Source organism: Globicephala melas, chromosome 1 (genome assembly GCF_963455315.2).
Source record: "Globicephala melas chromosome 1, mGloMel1.2, whole genome shotgun sequence".
Lineage (NCBI taxonomy): Eukaryota > Metazoa > Chordata > Mammalia > Artiodactyla > Delphinidae > Globicephala > Globicephala melas.
Genome location: NC_083314.1, coordinates 134,707,958 through 134,727,146, shown reverse-complemented (window position 1 = coordinate 134,727,146; position 19,189 = coordinate 134,707,958). Strand labels below are relative to the sequence as shown.

At 36.5% G+C, this 19,189-nt stretch overlaps 1 protein-coding gene across 9 annotated transcripts in view; it reads right to left on the bottom strand.

Moving 5' to 3' along the window:
- DOCK7 (dedicator of cytokinesis 7) overlaps positions 1–19,189 on the bottom strand; it is a 211,794-nt gene that overhangs the window by 50,632 nt on the left and 141,973 nt on the right. For all 9 annotated transcript variants that reach the window (XM_060304849.1, XM_060304856.1, XM_060304861.1 and 6 more), the window contains 2 exons: positions 14,149–14,318; positions 13,000–13,154 (listed from right to left, as the gene is read on the bottom strand). In XM_060304849.1, the coding sequence (XP_060160832.1) occupies positions 13,000–13,154; positions 14,149–14,318 (325 nt within the window). The remainder of the gene's footprint in view (positions 1–12,999; positions 13,155–14,148; positions 14,319–19,189) is intronic.

Sequence of the window (19,189 nt, the reverse complement as noted above, 5' to 3'; positions counted from 1 at the left end):
AATACAATGAGAAAAAAATGATCCAAAAGAAGATAATAAATGAGACAAAAAGAAACACATAATAGGGGTGGGAAAACATGAAGTAAAATTAAAATGTTAAGTGCATTTATACTTATACTAAATTTTTAATTTAAATTTATAATTTAAATTTAATTTAAATTTATAATTTAATTTAAATTAAATTATAAATTTAATTTAAATTTATAAATTTATAATTTAAATTTAATTTAAATTTATAAATTTATAATTTATAATTATACTAAATGTAAATGGGTTTTAAAACTCTAGTGAAAGACAAAGATGAATAGACCAGATTTTACAAATATAAGACAAACTCTAACCATATGCTGTTTATAAAAGACACATTTAAAACATGAGAAAAAACAATGAAAGTAAAAGGATGGAAAAACTCATGCCATACACACACACATATACACACATACACACTAAGCAAAAGAAACCTAGCATAGCTATACCAGTATTATACAAAATTGACTTTAAGGCAAATAAAAAATAAGCATTACAGTTCATGTTGACAAAAGGTACAATTCATCAAAAATATAACAATTTTAAATTAGATATTTCATAATAAGGCCTCAAAGGAAATAAAACAAAATCTGACAGAATGACAAGAAGAAATTACACCACCACAGTTGTAGTGGGATATTAGAAAAAGTGAACAGAATTCAGTAAAGAGAAAGCAGATTTAAACAACAGGATTAACAAATTTGATGTAATGCATATAATGGATAAATATAGAACAAATGAAGAATATGCATTCTTTTCAAATATGTGAGATATTTGCAAAAACTGACCACGTACTAGACCATAAAACCAACTCCCACAAATATAACTAATTATGTAGAGTAAGTTCTCTGATCATTCAATTAGGCCAAAATCAGAAGCAAAAGGATTACTAGAAATTTTCGTATGACTGGAAATTCTCAAACAAAAACAATTTAATAACCCAAAAGTCTAAAAAGAAATCACAATGAACTTAAGATATATTTTGATGACTAATGAAAATGTTACCTACACACTGTGGTATGTAACTAAAACAATAATTAATTAAAAGAAAATGTTTATGATTAAAATATATATCAGAGAGAAAGCATGAAAAGTAGTGAGTTAAGCATCCATCTCAAGAAGTCAGAAAAAAGAACATCAATATAAACCAAAAGAAAGTAGAAGACAGTAAATAATAAAGATAAACATTCAAAAGTGAGGATCAACATTGACCCCAAATTGGTTCTTTACACAAACTAAAGAAATATACAAATTTCTGTTGAGACTGATTTAAGACAAAAGATATAAAAAGCCAGTCTCAGAAATAAAAATGTTTATTTCTACTATAGATGTTATAGACATTAAAAAGATCATAGAAGATATTTGAAACAACTCTGTATGCCAAGAAATTTGAATAAATTTCTGCTAGAATAAAATTTATAAAAACCAGTGTAAAAAGAAATAGAAAACTTGAACAGTCTTACAATCATTAAAGAAATTATACAGGTAATTTGAAAACTTTCAAAAAAGAAAACTGCAGGTATAGATGGCTTCACTCACAAATTCTCCAAATATTCTAGGAAGAAATAATTTCAATTTTAAACAAGTACTTTCAGGGAACAGAATAAAAGGGGAAATTCCCTAGCTCATTTTAATTGGCTAAACTACCCCTGATTCCAAAATCTGACTAGAACATTATGAGAAGGAAAAAAATCTTACTAACATGGTTACACAATCTTAAACAAAATACAGCAAACCAAATCTATTAATATACAATCATGAAAAAGCTGGGTTTAATTCAGGAATTCAAGGTAGGTTTAACACTAGAAAATCAACTGAAAGGGGTCACAGTAAAAGATTACAAAGCAAAATAAAATGACAGTCTCAATGGTGCAAAAAAGCATGATAAAATTCAACAACTATTCATAATTACAAAAATAAAACTCTTAGCAAACTAGGAACAGAAGGGGACTTCCATAATATAACAGAGGGTATCTTAAAAAAAAAAACCAAAATCTTTAGCACCTATGTTTAAGAATGAAATGGGACGAGGGGAAGATGGTGGAAGAGTAAGATGTGGAGATCACCTTCCTCCCCACAGATACACCAGAAATACATCTACACGTGGAACAACTCCTACAGAACACCTACTGAATGCTGGCAGAAGACCTCAGACCTCCCAAAAGGTAAGAAAGTCCCCACGTACCTGGGTAGGGCAAAAGAAAAAAGAATAAAAAGAGACAAAACAATAGGGACGGGACCTGCACCAGTGGGAGGGAGCTGTGAAGAAGGAAAGGTTTCCACTCACTAGGAAGCCCCTTTGTGGGCGGAGACTGCAGGTGGTGAAGGGGGTAAACTTCGGTGCCATGGAGGAGAGCACAGCAACAGGTGTGTGGAGGGCAAAGCGGTGAGATTCCCACACAGAGGATTGGTGCTGACCAGCACTCACTAGCCTGAGAGGCTTGTCTGCTCACCAGCCAGGGCGGGCTGGGCTGGGAGCTGAGACTCAGGCTTCAGTCAGAGTGCAGGGAGAGGACTGGGGTTGGCGGTGTGAACACAGCCTGCAGGGGGTTAGTACACCACGGCTAGCCGGGAGGGAGTCCCGGGAAAAAGTCTGGACCTGCAGAAGAGGCAAAAGACTTTTTTTTCCCTCTTTGTTTCCTGGTGCGCGAGGAGAGGGGATTAAGAGTGCTGCTTAAAGGAGCTCCAGAGATGGCCGCGAGCCGGGCTAACAGCACGGACCACAGAGACGGGCATTAGACGCTAAGGCTGCTGCTGCCACCACCAAGAAGCCTGTGTGTGAGCACAGGTCACTATCCACACCACACTTCCGGGGAGCCTGTGCAGCCCGCCACTGCCAGGGTCCCAGGATCCAGGGACAACTTCCCCGGGAGAACGCACGGCGCACCTCAGGCTGGTGCAACGTCCTGCCGCCCTCTGCCGCAGCAAGCATGCCCAGCACTCCGTGCCCCTCCCTCCCCCCGGCCTGAGGGAGCCAGAGCCCCCAAATCAGCTGCTCCTTTAACCCTGTCCTGTCTGAGCGAAGAACAGACGCCCTCCCGCAACCTACACGCAGAGGTGGGGCCAAATCCAAAGCTGTGACCAGGGAGCTGTGAGAATAAAGAAGAGAAAGGGAAATCTCTCCCAGCAGCCTCAGAAGCAGCGGATTAAAGCTCCACAATCAACTTGAGGTACACTGCATCGGTGGAATACCTGAATAGACAACGAATCATCCCAAATTGAGAAGCTGGACTTTGAGAGCAAGATTTATTTTTTTCCTCTTTTTGTGAGTGTGTATGTGTATGCTTCTGTGTAAGATTTTGTCTGTATAGCTTTGCTTCCACCATTTGTCCTAAGGTTCTATCTGTCCGTTATTCTTTTTTCCTTTTTTCTTTAAAAAAATTGTTTTTCTTAATACTTATTTTTTATTTTAATAACTTTATTTTATTTTATCTTTATTTTATTTTATCTTCTTTATTTCTTTCCTTCCTTCCGTCCTTCCTTCCTTCCCTCCTCCCTCCCTCCCTCCCTTTTCTTTCTTTCTTTTATTCCTTTCTTTCTTTCTCTCTTTCTTTCTCTTTCTCTCATTCTTTCTACTTTTTCTTCCTTTTATTCTGAGCCGTGTGGATGAAAGGCTCTTGGTGCTGTAGCCAGGAGTCAGTGCTGTGCCTCTGAGGTGGGAGAGCCAACTTCAGGACACTGGTCCACAAGAGACCTCCCAGCTCCATGTAATATCAAGCGGCAAAAATCTCCTAGAGATCTCCATCTCAACACCAACACCCAGCTTCACTCAATGACCAACAAGCTACAGTGCTAGACACCCTATGCCAAACAACTAGCAAGACAGGAACACAACCCCACCCATTAGCAGAGAGGCTGCCTAAAATCATAAGAAGTCCACAGACACCACAAAACACACCACCAGACGTGGACCTGCCCACCAGAAAGACAAGATCCAGCCTCATCCACCAGAACACAGGCAATAGTCCCCTCCACCAGGAAGCCTACACAAGCCACGGAACCAACTTTAGCCACTGGGGACAGACACCAAAAACAACGGGAACTATGAACCTGCAGCCTGCAAAAAGGAAACCCCAAACACAGTAAGATAAGCAAAATGAGAAGACAGAAAAACACACAGCATATGAAGGAGCAAGATAAAACACACCAGACCTAACAAATGAAGAGGAAATAGGCAGACTACCTGAAAAAGAATTCAAAATAAGGATAGTAAAGATGATCCAAAATCTTGGAAATAGAGAAAATGCAAGAAACATTTAACAAGGACCTAAGAAGAACTAAAGATGAAACAAGTAATGATGAACAACACAATAAATGACATTAAAAATACTCTAGAAGGGATCAATAGCAGAATAACTGAGGCAAAAGAACGGATAAGTGACCTGGAAGATAAAATAGTGGAAATAACTACTGCAGAGCAGAATAAAGAAAAAAGAATGAAAAGAAATGAGGACAGTCTCAGATACCTCTGGGACAACATTAAACGCACCAACATTCGAATTATAGGGGTTCCAGAAAAAGAAGAGAAAAAGAAATGGACTGAGAAAATATGTGAAGAGATTATACTTGAAAACTTCCCTAATATGGGAGAGGAAATAGTTAATCAAGTCCAGGAAGCACAGAGAGTCCCATACAGGATAAATCCAAGGAGAAACACTCCAAGACACATATTAATCAAACTGTCAAAAATAAAATACAAAGAAAACATGTTAAAAGCAGCAAGGGAAAAACACAAATAACACACAAAGGAATCCCCATCAGGTTAACAGCTGATCTTTCAGCAGAAACTCTGCAAGCCAGAAGGGACTGGCAGGATATATTTAAAGTGATGAAGGAGAAAAACCTATAACCAAGATTACCCAGCAAGGATCTCATTCAGATTTGATGGAGAAATTAAAACCTTTACAGACAAGCAAAAGCTGAGAGAGTTCAGCCCCACCAAACAAGCTTTACAACAAACGCTAAAGGAACTTCTCTAGGCAAGAAACACAAGAGAAGGAAAAGACCTACAATAACGAACCCAAAACAATTAAGAAAACGGGAATAGGAACATACATATCAATAATTACCTTAAATGTAAATGGACTAAATGCTCCCACCAAAAGACACAGATTGGCTGAATGGATACAAAAACAAGACCCATATATATGCTGTCTACAAGAGACCCACTTCAGACCTAGAGACACATACAGCCTGAAAGTAGGGGACAGAAAAAGATATTCCATGCAAATGGACACCAAAAGAAAGCTGGAGTAGCAATTCTCATATAAGACGAAATAGACTTTAAAATAAAGACTATTAGAAGAGACACAGAAAGACACTACATAATGATCAAGGGATCGATCCAAGAAGAAGATAGAACAATTGTAAATATTTATGCACCCAACATAAGAGCACCTCAACACATAAGCAAATGCTAATAGCCATAAAAGGGGAAATCGACAGTAACACATTCATAGTAGGGGACTTAAACACCCCACTTTCACCCATGGACAGATCATCCAAAATGAAAATAAATAAGGAAACACAAGCTTTAAATGATACATTAAACAAGATGGACTTAATTGATATTTATAGGACATTCCATCCAAAAACAACAGAATACACATTTTTCTCAAGTGCTCATGGAACATTCTCCAGGATACATCATATCTTGGGTACAAATCAAGCCTTGGTAAATTTAAGAAAATTGAAATTGTATCAAGTATCTTTTCTGACCACAATGCTATGAGACTAGATTTCAATTACAGGAAAAGATCTGTAAAAAATACAAACACATGGAGGCTAAACAATACACTACTTAATAACAAAGTGATCACTGAAGAAATCAAAGAGAAAATCAAAAAATACCTAGAAACAAATGACAATGGAGACACGACAACCCAAAACCTACGTGATACAGCAAAAGCAGTTCTAAGAGGGAAGTTTATAGCAATACAATCCTATCTTAAGAAACATCTCGAATAAAAAACCTAAACTTGCACCGAAAGCAATTAGAGAAAGAACAAAAATACCTCAAAGTTAGCAGAAGGAAAGAAATCATAAAAATCAGATCAGAAATAAATGAAAAAAAATGAAGGAAATGATAGCAAAGATCACTAAAACTAAAAGCTGGTTCTTTGAGAAGATAAACAAAATTGATAAACCATTAGCCAGATTCATCAAGAAAAAAAGGGAGAAGACTCAAATCAATAGAATTAGAAATGAAAAAGGAGAAGTAACAACTGACTCTGCAGAAATACAAAAGATCATGAGAGATTACTACAAGCAACTCTATGCCAATAAAATGGACAACCTGGAAAAAATGGACAAATTCTTAGAAATGCACAACCAGCCAAGACTGAATCAGGAAGAAATAGAAAATATGAACAGACCAATCACAAGCACTGAAATTGAAATTGTGATTAAAAATCTTCCAACAAACAAAAGCCCAGGACCAGATGGCTTCACAGGCGAATTCTATAAAACATTTAGAGAAGAGCTAACACCTATCCTTCTCAAACTCTTCCAAAATATAGCAGAGGGAGGAACACTCCCCAACTCATTCTACGAGGCTACCATCACCCTGATACCAAACCAGACAAGGATGTTACAAAGAAAGAAAACTACAGGCCAATATCACTGATGAACATAGATGCAAAAATCCTCAACAAAATACTAGCAATCAGAATCCAACAGCACATTAAGAGGATCATACACCATGATCAAGTGGGGTTTATTCCAGGAATGCAAGGATTCTTCAACACACGCAAATCAATCAACGTGATACACCATATTAACAAATTGAAGGAGAAAAACCATACGGTCATCTCAATAGATACAGAGAAAGCTTTCGACAAAATTCAACACCCATTTATGATAAAAACCCTGCAGAAAGTAGGCATAGAGGGAACTTTCCTCAACATAATAAGGCTATATATGACAAACCCACAGCCAACATCATCCTCAATGGTGAAAAACTGAAAGCATTTCCACTAACATCAGGAAGAAGAAAAGGTTGCCCACTCTCACCACTCTCATTCAACATAGTTTTGGAAGTTTTAGCCACAGCAATCAGAGAAGAAAAGGAAATAAAAGGAATCCAAATCGGAAAACCAGATGTAAAGCTGTCACTGTTTGCAGATGACATGATACTATACATAGAGAATCCTAAAGATGCTACCAGAAAACTACTAGAGCTAATCAATGAATTTGGTAAAGTAGCAGGATACAAAATTAATGCACAGAAATCTCTGGCCTTCCTATACACTAATGATGAAAAATCTGAAAGTGAAATCAAGAAAACACTCCCATTTACCATTGTAACAAAAATAATAAAATATCTAAGAATAAACCTATCTAAGGAGACAAAAGACCTGTATGCAGAAAATTATAAGACACTGATGAAAGAAATTAAAGATGATACAAAGAGATGGAGAGATATACCATGTTCTTGGATTGGAAGAATCAACATTGTGAAAATGACTCTACTACCCAAAGCAATCTACAGATTCAATGCAATCCCTATCAAACTACCACTGGCATTTTTCACAGAACTAGAACAAAAAATCTCACAATTTGTATGGAAATATAAAAGACCCCGAATAGCCAAAGCAATCTTGAGAAAGAAAAATGGAACTGGAGGAATCAGGCTTCCTGACTTCAGACTATACTACAAAGCTACAGTAATCAAGACAGTATGGTACTGGCACAAAAACAGAAAGATAGCTCAATGGAACAGGATAGAAAGCCCAGAGATAAACCCACACACATATGGTCACCTTATCTTTAATAAAGGGGGCAGGAATGTACAGTGGAGAAAGGACAGCCTCTTCAATAAGTGGTGCTGGGAAAACTGGATAGGTACATGTAAAAGTATGAGGTTAAATCACTCTCTAACACCATACACAAAAAAAAGCTCAAAATGGATTAAAGACCTAAATGTAAGGCCAGAAACTATCAAACTCTTAGAGGAAAACATAGGCAGAACACTCTATGACATAAATCACTGCAAGATCCTTTCTGACCCACCTCCTAGAGAAATGGAAATAAAAACAGAAACAAATGGGACTTAATGAAACTTCAAAACTTTTGCACAGCAAAGGAAACCATAAACAAGATGAAAAGACAACCCTCAGAATGGGAGAAAATATTTCCAAATGAAGCAACTGACAAATGATTCATCTCCAAAATTTATAAGCAGCTCATGCAGCTCAATAACAAAAAAACAAGCAACCCAATCCAAAAATGGGCAGAAGACCTAAATAGACATTTCTCCAAAGAAGATATACAGACTGCCAACAAACACATGAAAGAATGCTCAACATCATTAATCATTAGAGAAATGCAAATCAAAACTACAATGAGATATCATCTCACACCGGTCAGAATGGCCATCATCAAAAAATCTAGAAACAATAAATGCTGGAGAGGGTGTGGAGAAAAGGGAACACTCTTGCACTGCTGGTGGGAATGTGAATTGGTACAGCCACTATGGAGAACAGTATGGAGGTTCCTTAAAAAACTCCAAATAGAACTACCGTATGACCCAGCAATCCCACTACTGGGCATATACCCTGAGAAAACCATAATTCAAAAAGAGTCATGTACCAAAATGTTCATTGCAGCTCTATTTACAATAGCCTGGAGATGGAAACAACCTAAGTGCCCATCATCGGATGAACGGATAAAGATGTGGCACATATATACAATGAAATATTACTCAGCCATAAAAAGAAACGAAATTGAGCTATTTGTAATGAGGTGGATGGACCTAGAGTCTGTCATACAGAGTGAAGTATGTCAGAAAGAGAAAGAGAAATACTGTATGCTAACACATATATGGAATTTAAGAAAAAAAAATGTCATGAAGAACTTAGGGGTAAGATAGGAATAAAGAGACAGACCTACTAGAGAATGGACATGAGGATATGGGGAGGGGGAAGGGTAAGCTGTGACAAAGCCAGAGAGTGGCATGGACATATATACAGTACCAAATGTAAAATAGATAGCTAGTGGGAAGCAGCTGCATAGCAGAGGGAGATCAGCTCTGTGCTTTGTGACCACCTGGAGGGGTGGGATAGGGAGGGTGGGAGGGAGGGAGACGCAAGATGGAAGAGGTATGGGAACATATGTATATGTATAATTGATTCACTTTGTTATAAAGCAGAAACTAACACACCATTGTAAAGCAATTAGTCTCCAATAAAAATGTAAAAAGAAAAAAATGAATGAAATGTTGCAAGGTTCCCCTTTAATGATGCCAACTATCACTACTTCTATTTAACATTGTACTCAAGGTTCTAGCCAGTAAATAAGTTATGGAAAAAAAAAAGAAAGGAAGAAATGAAACTGCCAGATGATATGACTGTGTATATAGAAAAAAAAATCTATACCTCTGTTATTAGTTTAGTCATTCTACTGGAAATAAACATTGTTCAAAATCAATTCTATGCCCACATAAAAGGAATCAACAATTAGGGAGTTCCCTGGTAGTCTAATAGGATTTGGCACTTTCACTGCCGTGGCCCAGGTTCAATCCCTGGTCAGGGAACTGAGATCCCATAAGCCACGTGGCATGGCCAAAAAAAAAAAAAAAAAAATAGCAATCAACAATTAGAAAACAATTTTTGAAAACGATGACATTTATGAGACTATAAGAATATAATGTTATATATACAAAATTTATGTGTAGTATACATTATCATATTATATAATTTTATAATATTACTAAAATATTTTTAAAATATCAATGACCAACTATACACCTACAAAGGATGTTCTGGGCCTCTGTTGAAAGCTATAAAAGTTTATGTATGTGTAGACACTAAGGAAAGCCTAAATAGTGGGGAGATCTAACATATTCAAGGATTTGGGGATTCAAGCATGTAAAAATATTAATTTTCCCAAAAACTGATCCATAGATTCAATACAATCTTACTTTAAAATACGATACTTATCACCAAATTCACAATTAAGTGTATGAAAAAGCAAGCCACAAAAAAAGAAAGAAATCTTTGAACCACTTATAATTGACAGTGGGCTTGATCCAGACATATAAACTACTATAAATTACAAGCAAAGGCAGAAGATCCAATGGAAAATGGGCAAAAACACTCTAGATACTTCAAAAGAAAAAATCCAAATAGCCATTTATATGAAAAAGTGCACACCCTCATAAGACATCAGGAAAATGAATGCTAAAATGAGATATAATGATATATTACCAAATTGACAAAAATTTAAATGTTTGAATATTCTAAGTGCAGATGGACGAACATATGAAGGAACAGAAACTCTCATATAGCAGGTGCAAATAAAAATTAAGACAAACCTTTTGGAAAACATCACGGCATATCTAGTATAGAAGAGGGTACACATATATGACCCAGCGAATTCCACTCCTAAGAAATACCCTAAATAAAAGTGTGTACATGCAGACAGGAAACATAGAGAAGAATCTATAAGACTGTTATTTGTAACCAAAGATCAGAAACCATTTATGCATCTATCAATAGAATGGGTAAATAAATTGATCTATAGTCAGACAATGGAATATCATGCCAAAATGAAAAATCAGTGAATTACAGCTATATTTTACAACCTGGAGGAATATTAAAGACATAATGTAAAACTAAACTATAGTATTTAGGGATGCAAACTTAGATGGTGAAACTATTAACAAAATTATGCAATTACTTCATTAGTTAGGATAGTGGGTGGCTTGGTGGATAGCTGTGGTGGAAAACAGCAGGCCAAGGTTTTCTGGAAGGTGGTCAATATTCTATATTTTGTCCTGAATTGTGGTTACAAAGATATTCATTTTAAAATCTTTTGTAAACATTTACATTTATGTTTCATGTACTTTTTCATCTGTGGTATATTTCACATAAGCAAGGTTTTAAAAAATGAAAAACAAGGTCAACAAAACTGAGAATAGTGGTCATTTTGAGGGGAGAAAGGGATTGAACTGATGGCAAACTGGGAACTTCCAAGGAAATTGCAATGTTCTGTTTCTGAAGCTGAGTGATAGGTACACTGCTGTTTCTTCTATTATTACACTTTAACTATACATGTACTTTATATATTATTTTGTATCTACAATAGCAAAAGCAAGTAAAAGAAAACACTGAAAAACTGGAATTCATCAAAATTAAAAACTTTTGCACTTCAAATGACAGCATCAAGAAAGTGAAAAGAGGGACTTCCCTGGTGGTCCAGTGGTTAAGGATTTGCCTTCCAACGCAGGCGGACACGGGTTTGATCCCTGGTCGGGGAACTAAGATCCCACATGCTGCGGGGCAACTAAGCCCGTGCGCCACAACTACAGAGCCCACGCGCTCTGGAACCCATGCACCACAACTACAGAGCCCACGCGCTCTGGAAGCCCATGTGCCGCAATGAAAGATCCCGTATGCTGCAACTAAGACCCAACACAGACAAATAAATAAATAAATAAATATTTAAGGAAATAAAAAGGGAAAAGATAATCCACAGGAGAAAATATCTGCAAATCACATATCTGATAAGGAATTTATATCTAGAATATATAAAAAACTCTTTCAACTCAATAACAAGAAGATGAATAACACAATTTTAAAACATTAAAGGATTTGAATGGACTTTTTCTCTAAATAAGATATACAAAAAGATGTGCCATAAGCAAATGAAAAGATACTCTCAGTATCAGTAGACTTTAGGGAAATGCAAATCAAAATGACAATGAGATACCACTTCATACACACTAAGGTATGAAGTATATATAATAAAAAAGAGATAATAGTGTCAATGAAGATTTAGAGAAACAGGAATCTTTATTCATTGCTGGTGAGAATTTAAAATGGAGCAGCCACTTTGAAAAAGTTTAGAAGTTTCTCAAAATGTTAAAGATAGAGATACAATATAACCCAGCAAATCCATTCCTAGGTATCTACCCAAAAGGAATGAAAACATATCTGGACACAAAGACATGTACACAAATGTTCATAGCAGCATTATTCCTAACAGCCAAAAAGTAGAAATGATTCAACTGTTCATCAACTCATAAGTGGATAAAAATCTGGTCTATCAATATTTAGGAATACTATTTGGCATTAAAAAAAGAAGTATAGATACATGTCACAACATGAATGAACCTCAAAAACATTATGCTTAGTGAAAGAAGCCAGACATAAAAGATCACAGTCTATAATTCCATTTATATGAAATGTCCAGAAAAGGCAAATCTATACAGACAGAAAGTAGGTTAGTTGCTGCCTAGGGTTGGTGCTGTGTGGAAATAGAGGGTGACTGCTAATAGGCTTCAGGGTTTTTGGGGTGATGGAAATGTTCTAAAATTAGATTGTGGTGATGGCTGCATAACTCTGTAAAGATACTAAAAACCATGAAATTGTACATTCAAAATGGGTGAATCTTTTGACATGTAAATTATCTCAATAAAACTTTTTAAAAAGTTGTCTAGTAAGCTAGCTTCCATAAATACGATTGCAGTTTTCTGAAAGAAGTCATCTAAAACTTTTAGAAGTTCATCTTGTTTTATTAAGTTTGTATACTCCCTGCCTCCCTGTTCTTCCCTCTTTAAGAGGGGAAAATTACAGGGCTGAATGAATATCAATTTATTTAAATATGAAAAAGTATAAATCTTCACAGATTAAAAATAAATATTCTCAACTGCTAAATAACTGAGACTATCTCTTAGGGCTGACAAAGAATAAAATGGATTTTAAAAATGAAGAAAATAGGCTATAAGTAAGGCAACCTTCAAAACTCTAAATGACAGAATATAGAGCTTTATACCATAAAGCTTGAGGTAATTAATTTTAAAAACAACTTAGTACAAGATGGGCAATATTCTCAAAACCTTAATGTTTCCACAAAATAAATAAAACTCAGAGTACTTCTGCATCAGCTAGTACAATAATCTGTTATTAAAGGGTATATCCTTGGAAGTATCTGTCTTTCCAGATAAAACTTCTGTAGGAGGGTTGTTTTTACCGTTGATGTGAGGAGGAAACTGCCGGGCCTTGTTAGCTGAGGAACTGATGTTCCTGCAATTGCCATGGCAACTGTCTGGCTTATCATGCTTCCGCTCTCACTCTCATAATCATCGGTGGCTATACAGATTGGTCTTCCTCGTTGATTGTGAGTTTCTGGAAAAAAATCACCCAAAAATAAATAAAGAAAACTTCTGTTTAGCTTAATTAACAGCTATTGAGCAAGCAATTCCCTTTCTTATTCTCCTTTACTCTTTAAAGAAAAACCTATTAACATATACTGCTTATCATTATATTTACTTCTTTTAAAAAAATAATTTAAATATTTTAAACATTAACTCATTCCTGTAGTAATATTTATAGTTTTGTAGAGAACTTTAACTTGCTAGTAAAAGAAGATATAATAATATAAATTTCTGCCTTCAGATAAGGAAACCTGCTTTAGTGATCAAAATACTGGGAAAACTACTCTACTATTAGTCTCTCAAAGGGAAAGAGTTGCTATCTTTATATCACCAGCACCTACTGATAATACATATTAGATACCAGTAAAATTTTTTTAGTTGAACTGGAAGTACTTTATCAGGTTAATTGCTAGTTCAAATGCAACCTACAGTGTTTTCTCTAAGGTAAATGAAGGAATTTAAGTAAATTCTAAAAATGGAAAGCAAGAGGAATAAAACTTTGTGGGTTCCAGTTTTTAAAAAGTAACAAAACTTCAACTTATTAACCCAGTATTAGCAATAAACATCATTGTTGTTATTCGGGTGAATATTAATTTCAATTTTATGTATATGAATAAAATTGAGACTGAGGGTGGTGGACATCTAGCAAGTTTTCTCATATTGTTTTTTTCAGATGAACAGTATACACTCACACAAAAAAACCCTATTTCCTAATAGGTAGGTATAGAAATGCTATAAAATCATTATTTAAAAATTTGTCATAAGAAATGCTTACAGAAACCTTGAAGTGAATTTTCTCACACAGTCAAAAGTTTTTCAGAAATATGTTATGTATTTACAGTGTACCTATGTCAGTGTAAGTTTCCTTATATTTCTTTTCCTAAAATAAGATCACCTTTGAGATATTTTCTAATACTTTTAAACACTGAGATTTGCCTTTAGTTTGTCTTAAATATACTAAGTACCTGTAAAATCATACAGCTGAGGAACAGTTTCCATGATAATGCCAATCAGAGGTAGATACAACATAGCCACCCGAGCCTTTATCTGGGGGTCAGAGTACCGTGGGTCTGAGTCGTGACTGGATAGTAAATTGTGTACCATATTGATGACTTTCTTATGCAATCCAAACAGTCTATTTAAAAAGAAGATGAAGAAGCAGCTGCAGTAAGGTCACAGAGATTAGTTAATATCTTTAGAGCAAACAGTAAGTCATGGTACTGAACCACATTATTCAGCTTCTTAACTTTGCCACATATTTGCATGTATTCCTATAAAACACTTCTCATTTTAAAATTAATCAATGTCCAAAAAATAAATAAAATTAATATCTCGCTGTACAAAATAAGAACTGAGGGAAAAGGAAATACTATACAAATTCATTTAAGAGTAAATCCGAATAGTTTTTCATTAACTCCTTAGGGCATTTTAATACTAAATAACTTAAAACCAGTTACGGTTATATTTTAAAGCAAAAAATGTAGGGGCTTCCCTGGTGGCACAGTGGTTGAGAGTCCGCCTGCCGATGCAGGGGACACGGGTTCGTGCCCCGGTCCAGGAAGAGTCCACATGCCGCGGAGCAGCTGGGCCCGTGAGCCATGGCCGCTGAGCCTGCGCGTCCGGAGCCTGTGCTCCACAACGGGAGAGGCCACAACAGTGAGAGGCCCGCATACCGCAAAAAAAAAAAAGTAAATTTTAAGTAGTTGTAAATTTTATTTCATCAAATGAAATCTTTTCACATTTAACCAAAATAAACTTTTTTTTTTTTTTTTTTTTTGCGGTACGTGGTCCTCTCACTGTTGTGGCCTCTCCCATTGCGGGGAACAGGCTCCGGACGCACAGGCTCAGCGGCCATGGCTCACGGGCCTAGCCGCTCCGCAGCATGTGGGATCTTCCCAGACCGGGGCACGAACCCGTGTCCCCTGCATCGGCAGGTGGACTCTCAACCACTGCGCCACCAGGGAAGCCCCAAAATAAACTTTTATTTCCTTTATCTAAAAGAAAAATTCTCTACCTAATGGGCTATGTAGTCCATGGCTAGGGTTGCCTTCGACATCTCTATTTAAACTGAACTTCCTTGCTCATTTGGGCCCTTACAACTTTCTAGACTCCCAATCCCAAGTTTCAACTGGCTAATACACTAGCAAGGATCACTCTCATCTTCACACTTTTTTGGCTTCTCTTCTTAGACTGAAGCTGCTTTGACTATGAAAAACATTCTAAAGAAAAATTCATCCAACTTCAACTGCCCTTAATGCTGTATCTGGCAGCTGTTTCAGATCTTATTCTCTCTCCTTAAGCCTCTCACCATCAATCTCAATAGAAGACCTTACCTCCAACTTTCTTTTAGGAAAGAAAAGCCGTTCTGAATTTGCTCTGGCCAGGTCTTTTAACACATCTCCATCTTATAGCTACCAAATCAACTTTCCTTTCATCTCAGAAAAAATTCTTTCTTCAATAGCTTCAGTGTCCTTCCTCACTAAGTTCTTCCCTTCTTTCCTATCTTGAAAATACATGTTCACTTGAAACTAGTTTGCTCTGGCTTATTTATAGTATTTCTCTTAGTAATAAACTATTATATGATTTCTCTAGTAATAAACTTCCTGAATGTGCAGTATATATCAAGCGTTTTTTTCCATTTACTTCCTAATATCTACTCTCTTTCTCTGAAACTAAGTTTTTGAATGCTTACCACATGGTATTGTACCCCTTTCATCACTTAATAGCTAAATGATTTTTCAAAGATACTTAACCTCTGTTTCCCTATCTATGTATGAAGGTAATAACCTACCTCATAAGGTGGCTGTGAAAATTAAGATACATAATTTATGTAACATGCTTATTAGCACAGTGCCTTGCACACTGCCTTTTTCAGTAAATATTAGCTTTTCTCTTTTAAGATCACACAGCATATTTAAAAGCTAGGACTGGAAACCAGGTATTCTTCCTCCGGGGCTCTTTTGCTTATCTACCATTTTATGTAGCTATATATGAAATCTACCTGGAGATTCTTCTTCCTTCCAGTTTTTATTCAGAAAGTATAATTTTAAATACTGTCAAGAACTCCATCTAATGGACATATCTCAGATTTCATTTTCTAGCTCTCTACTTGACACTTTGTCATCTTTTATGTTTTCTTCTCTGTTTTCTCCAAAGAGTTCCCATTATTCCTCATATTCTCCATCATTCTTCCCAAGTCTCAGATTCTGATCATTTGCCTTTTATGTTCTCCCTTTCAACTTGTATCATCAGTGATGATTCTCAAACCTGGGTATATATTTAACATCTCTCAGCAGCTACCAGCGCCAGACTTCAACCTATCTAAACTCTACCCACTGGTCTTCATGAAGCCTTTTCATGTGTCTACATTACTCAATCACATTCAGCCATTATACACATACACACACACACACACACACACACACACACACACACACCCATATGCAGGAACTGTCATATCCTATGCTAGATGTTGGAGATAAGACATTGTCCCTGTTCTTAAAGAGCTTGCTTTAGCAAGAGAGAAACACAGACACAAAAATAATAATTCAGTTTTACAAATGCTATAATAAAGGTGCTAATCTTCTTCAAAACTAGGTCTGTACTACAAAATTTGCATTTAACCATAGTATCCTGTTCCAATGTTGTAACTTTCTAACTGCAATGAAAATTTCTAGAGAGCAAATCTTTGGTCATTATTAGAACATAGGGGCTTCCCTGGTGGCACAGTGGTTAAGAATCTGCCTGCCAATGCAGGGGACACGGGTTTGAGCCCTGGTCCAGGAAGATCCCACATGCCGTGGAGCAACTAAGCCCGTGCGCCACAACTACTGAGCCTGCGCGCCACAACTACTGAAGCCCGTTCGCCTAGAACCTGTGCTCTGCAACAAGAGAAACCACCGCAATGAGAAGCCCACGCACCACAATGAAGAGTAGCCCCCGCTCACCACAACTAGAGAAAGCCTGCACGCAGCAACAAAGACCTAGCACAGCCACAATTAAATAAAATAAATAAATTTTTAAAACAATATTAGAACATATTATTGCTACTCAAGGAATTATTTTTGATTACTTAGCAAGCAGAAGGAATAAAAACAATCCTCTTAAGGGTCTATCTAACAAATGCATGTTGTATTTTACCTATGTAAATATAAGAAGAATGTAAAACTTAGAGATGTGAGTCTCTCATAGTCAATCATTCATTCACTGAATTAACATATACTTATCAAGTGTCCACTCTGTACCAGACACAATTCTAATGCAGTGGGAATACAGCAGTGAATAAGAAAGTGCCTGCTCTCTTGAGCTCACATTCTAAAGGAAGGGGACAGATAATGAACAAACAAGCAAATTTCAGGTAAGTGCCTTGTAGAAAATAAAACAGGCTTATCTGGTTAAGAATAATTGTGGCAACGGCAACACAGCTATAATTCAGATTGGGTGGCCAATGACAGTCTCAGTGAGTAGATGATACTCTTTGAGTGGAGACCTGAAGAACCACAAGGAGGAAATGCCTATGTGGAGATCTTAGGGCAATTTCAGCATTGCTTCAGGCAGAGAAAAGTCCTAGTCCAAAGGCCCTAAGGTGGGACTGGGTTGGGCCCATTAGAGAAACAAAAAGAAGGCCAGGATGGCTAGATTTTAGTATGTGAGGAGGGAAGAGAGTGGCAGTGTAGACAACAGCTAGATATATAGGGCTTTGAGGTCCATTATTAAGTCTGAATTTTATTTTAAATGTTATTTTAAAAGCACACACTTTTAACTATTTTAAAAGTTAAGTGTGCTTTTAAACACATTAAAGAGTTTTAAGCAAGGAAGTGACGTAATTTAATTTTCACTTCTAAAAGACCATGTAGGCTGCTGGGTAGAAAAGGGATTTTTAGGGAGGGAAGAATGGAAGCATGATTAGGGGAGCAGCAGTAAAGACGGAGAGAAGTAGCTAAACTTGGGATATATTTTGGAGATAGTATTAAGGCATTTGCTAATGGACTGGGTGCAGGAAAGAGTGAGAAAAGGAGGAAACAAGCAACAGTAAAAGCTTATAATCCTGTATATTACTATTTAAAGCTCTTCCAGTTATCTTTTTTAACTCAATAGACAAAGTAGTAGTGAACACAGTTATCACGGCTTTCAGACTTGATAGAAAATCTTTCCAAGTGTCAAAGGACCAACTCTGAAGACCAGCTGGAAAAGATAAAAAAGAAGTCTTTCATAGGTCCTATATTGTTCCACAGAAATGTATCTATTTTAATAGAACTGATCCTTCATGTGAGAAAGAAACCTCATCACAAAAATAGCTGACTGTTAGAATTCTCTACTTTTTATCAGACACTGCTGAACACCTACACAACATCTCCTTCCCCTGTCTTCCTTCCTAATAGAATGTAAAAATTTTCAGGTATACGTTCCTGCCCCTGTGACTCAGGGGAAGCTGACTCCATTCCCCCAGTTTCTGAAGTAGATAGATCCAATCAGACTAGCCCTGCTACTTAAAGCAGACAGTCAGTAAAGCTGTTTCATTATCAGTGTGAGAAGAGATAAATGTTAATTAACTAATTGTTTCCTTAACTGAGAAGGTCTACAAAAAAAAATATCATATGAACTGAACACTTTTTAGTGACAGCTGATTTACATTTAGGCATGAGGTCCTTACCTTCTGCTTTGTAACAAACCACCCATGAACCAAAACCAGTCTAAGCACCACATTTGAGTAGAAGTGATCTAATCCATCCAGGAACCTGGCATTGCTCTGGTGACTGTAACAGTACAGGATAGGCAAGTGAGCCAAATCAGTCCAAAGAAAAGATGTGCACTGCATGCTTGAAAGAGGGTTTTTTTCCCTCTGTCCTCTGCTGGACATGAACAAGTAATAATCTAAGCTCAACTGCCAGAGCAACTATCTCACAGTCATGAGAGGCACACTAGCCTCAGGATAAAGCTGAGGGGTTTCTATAGAAGTAAGAGATATAAAGAAACAGAACCCTGATAACATTATTGAGCTGCTGA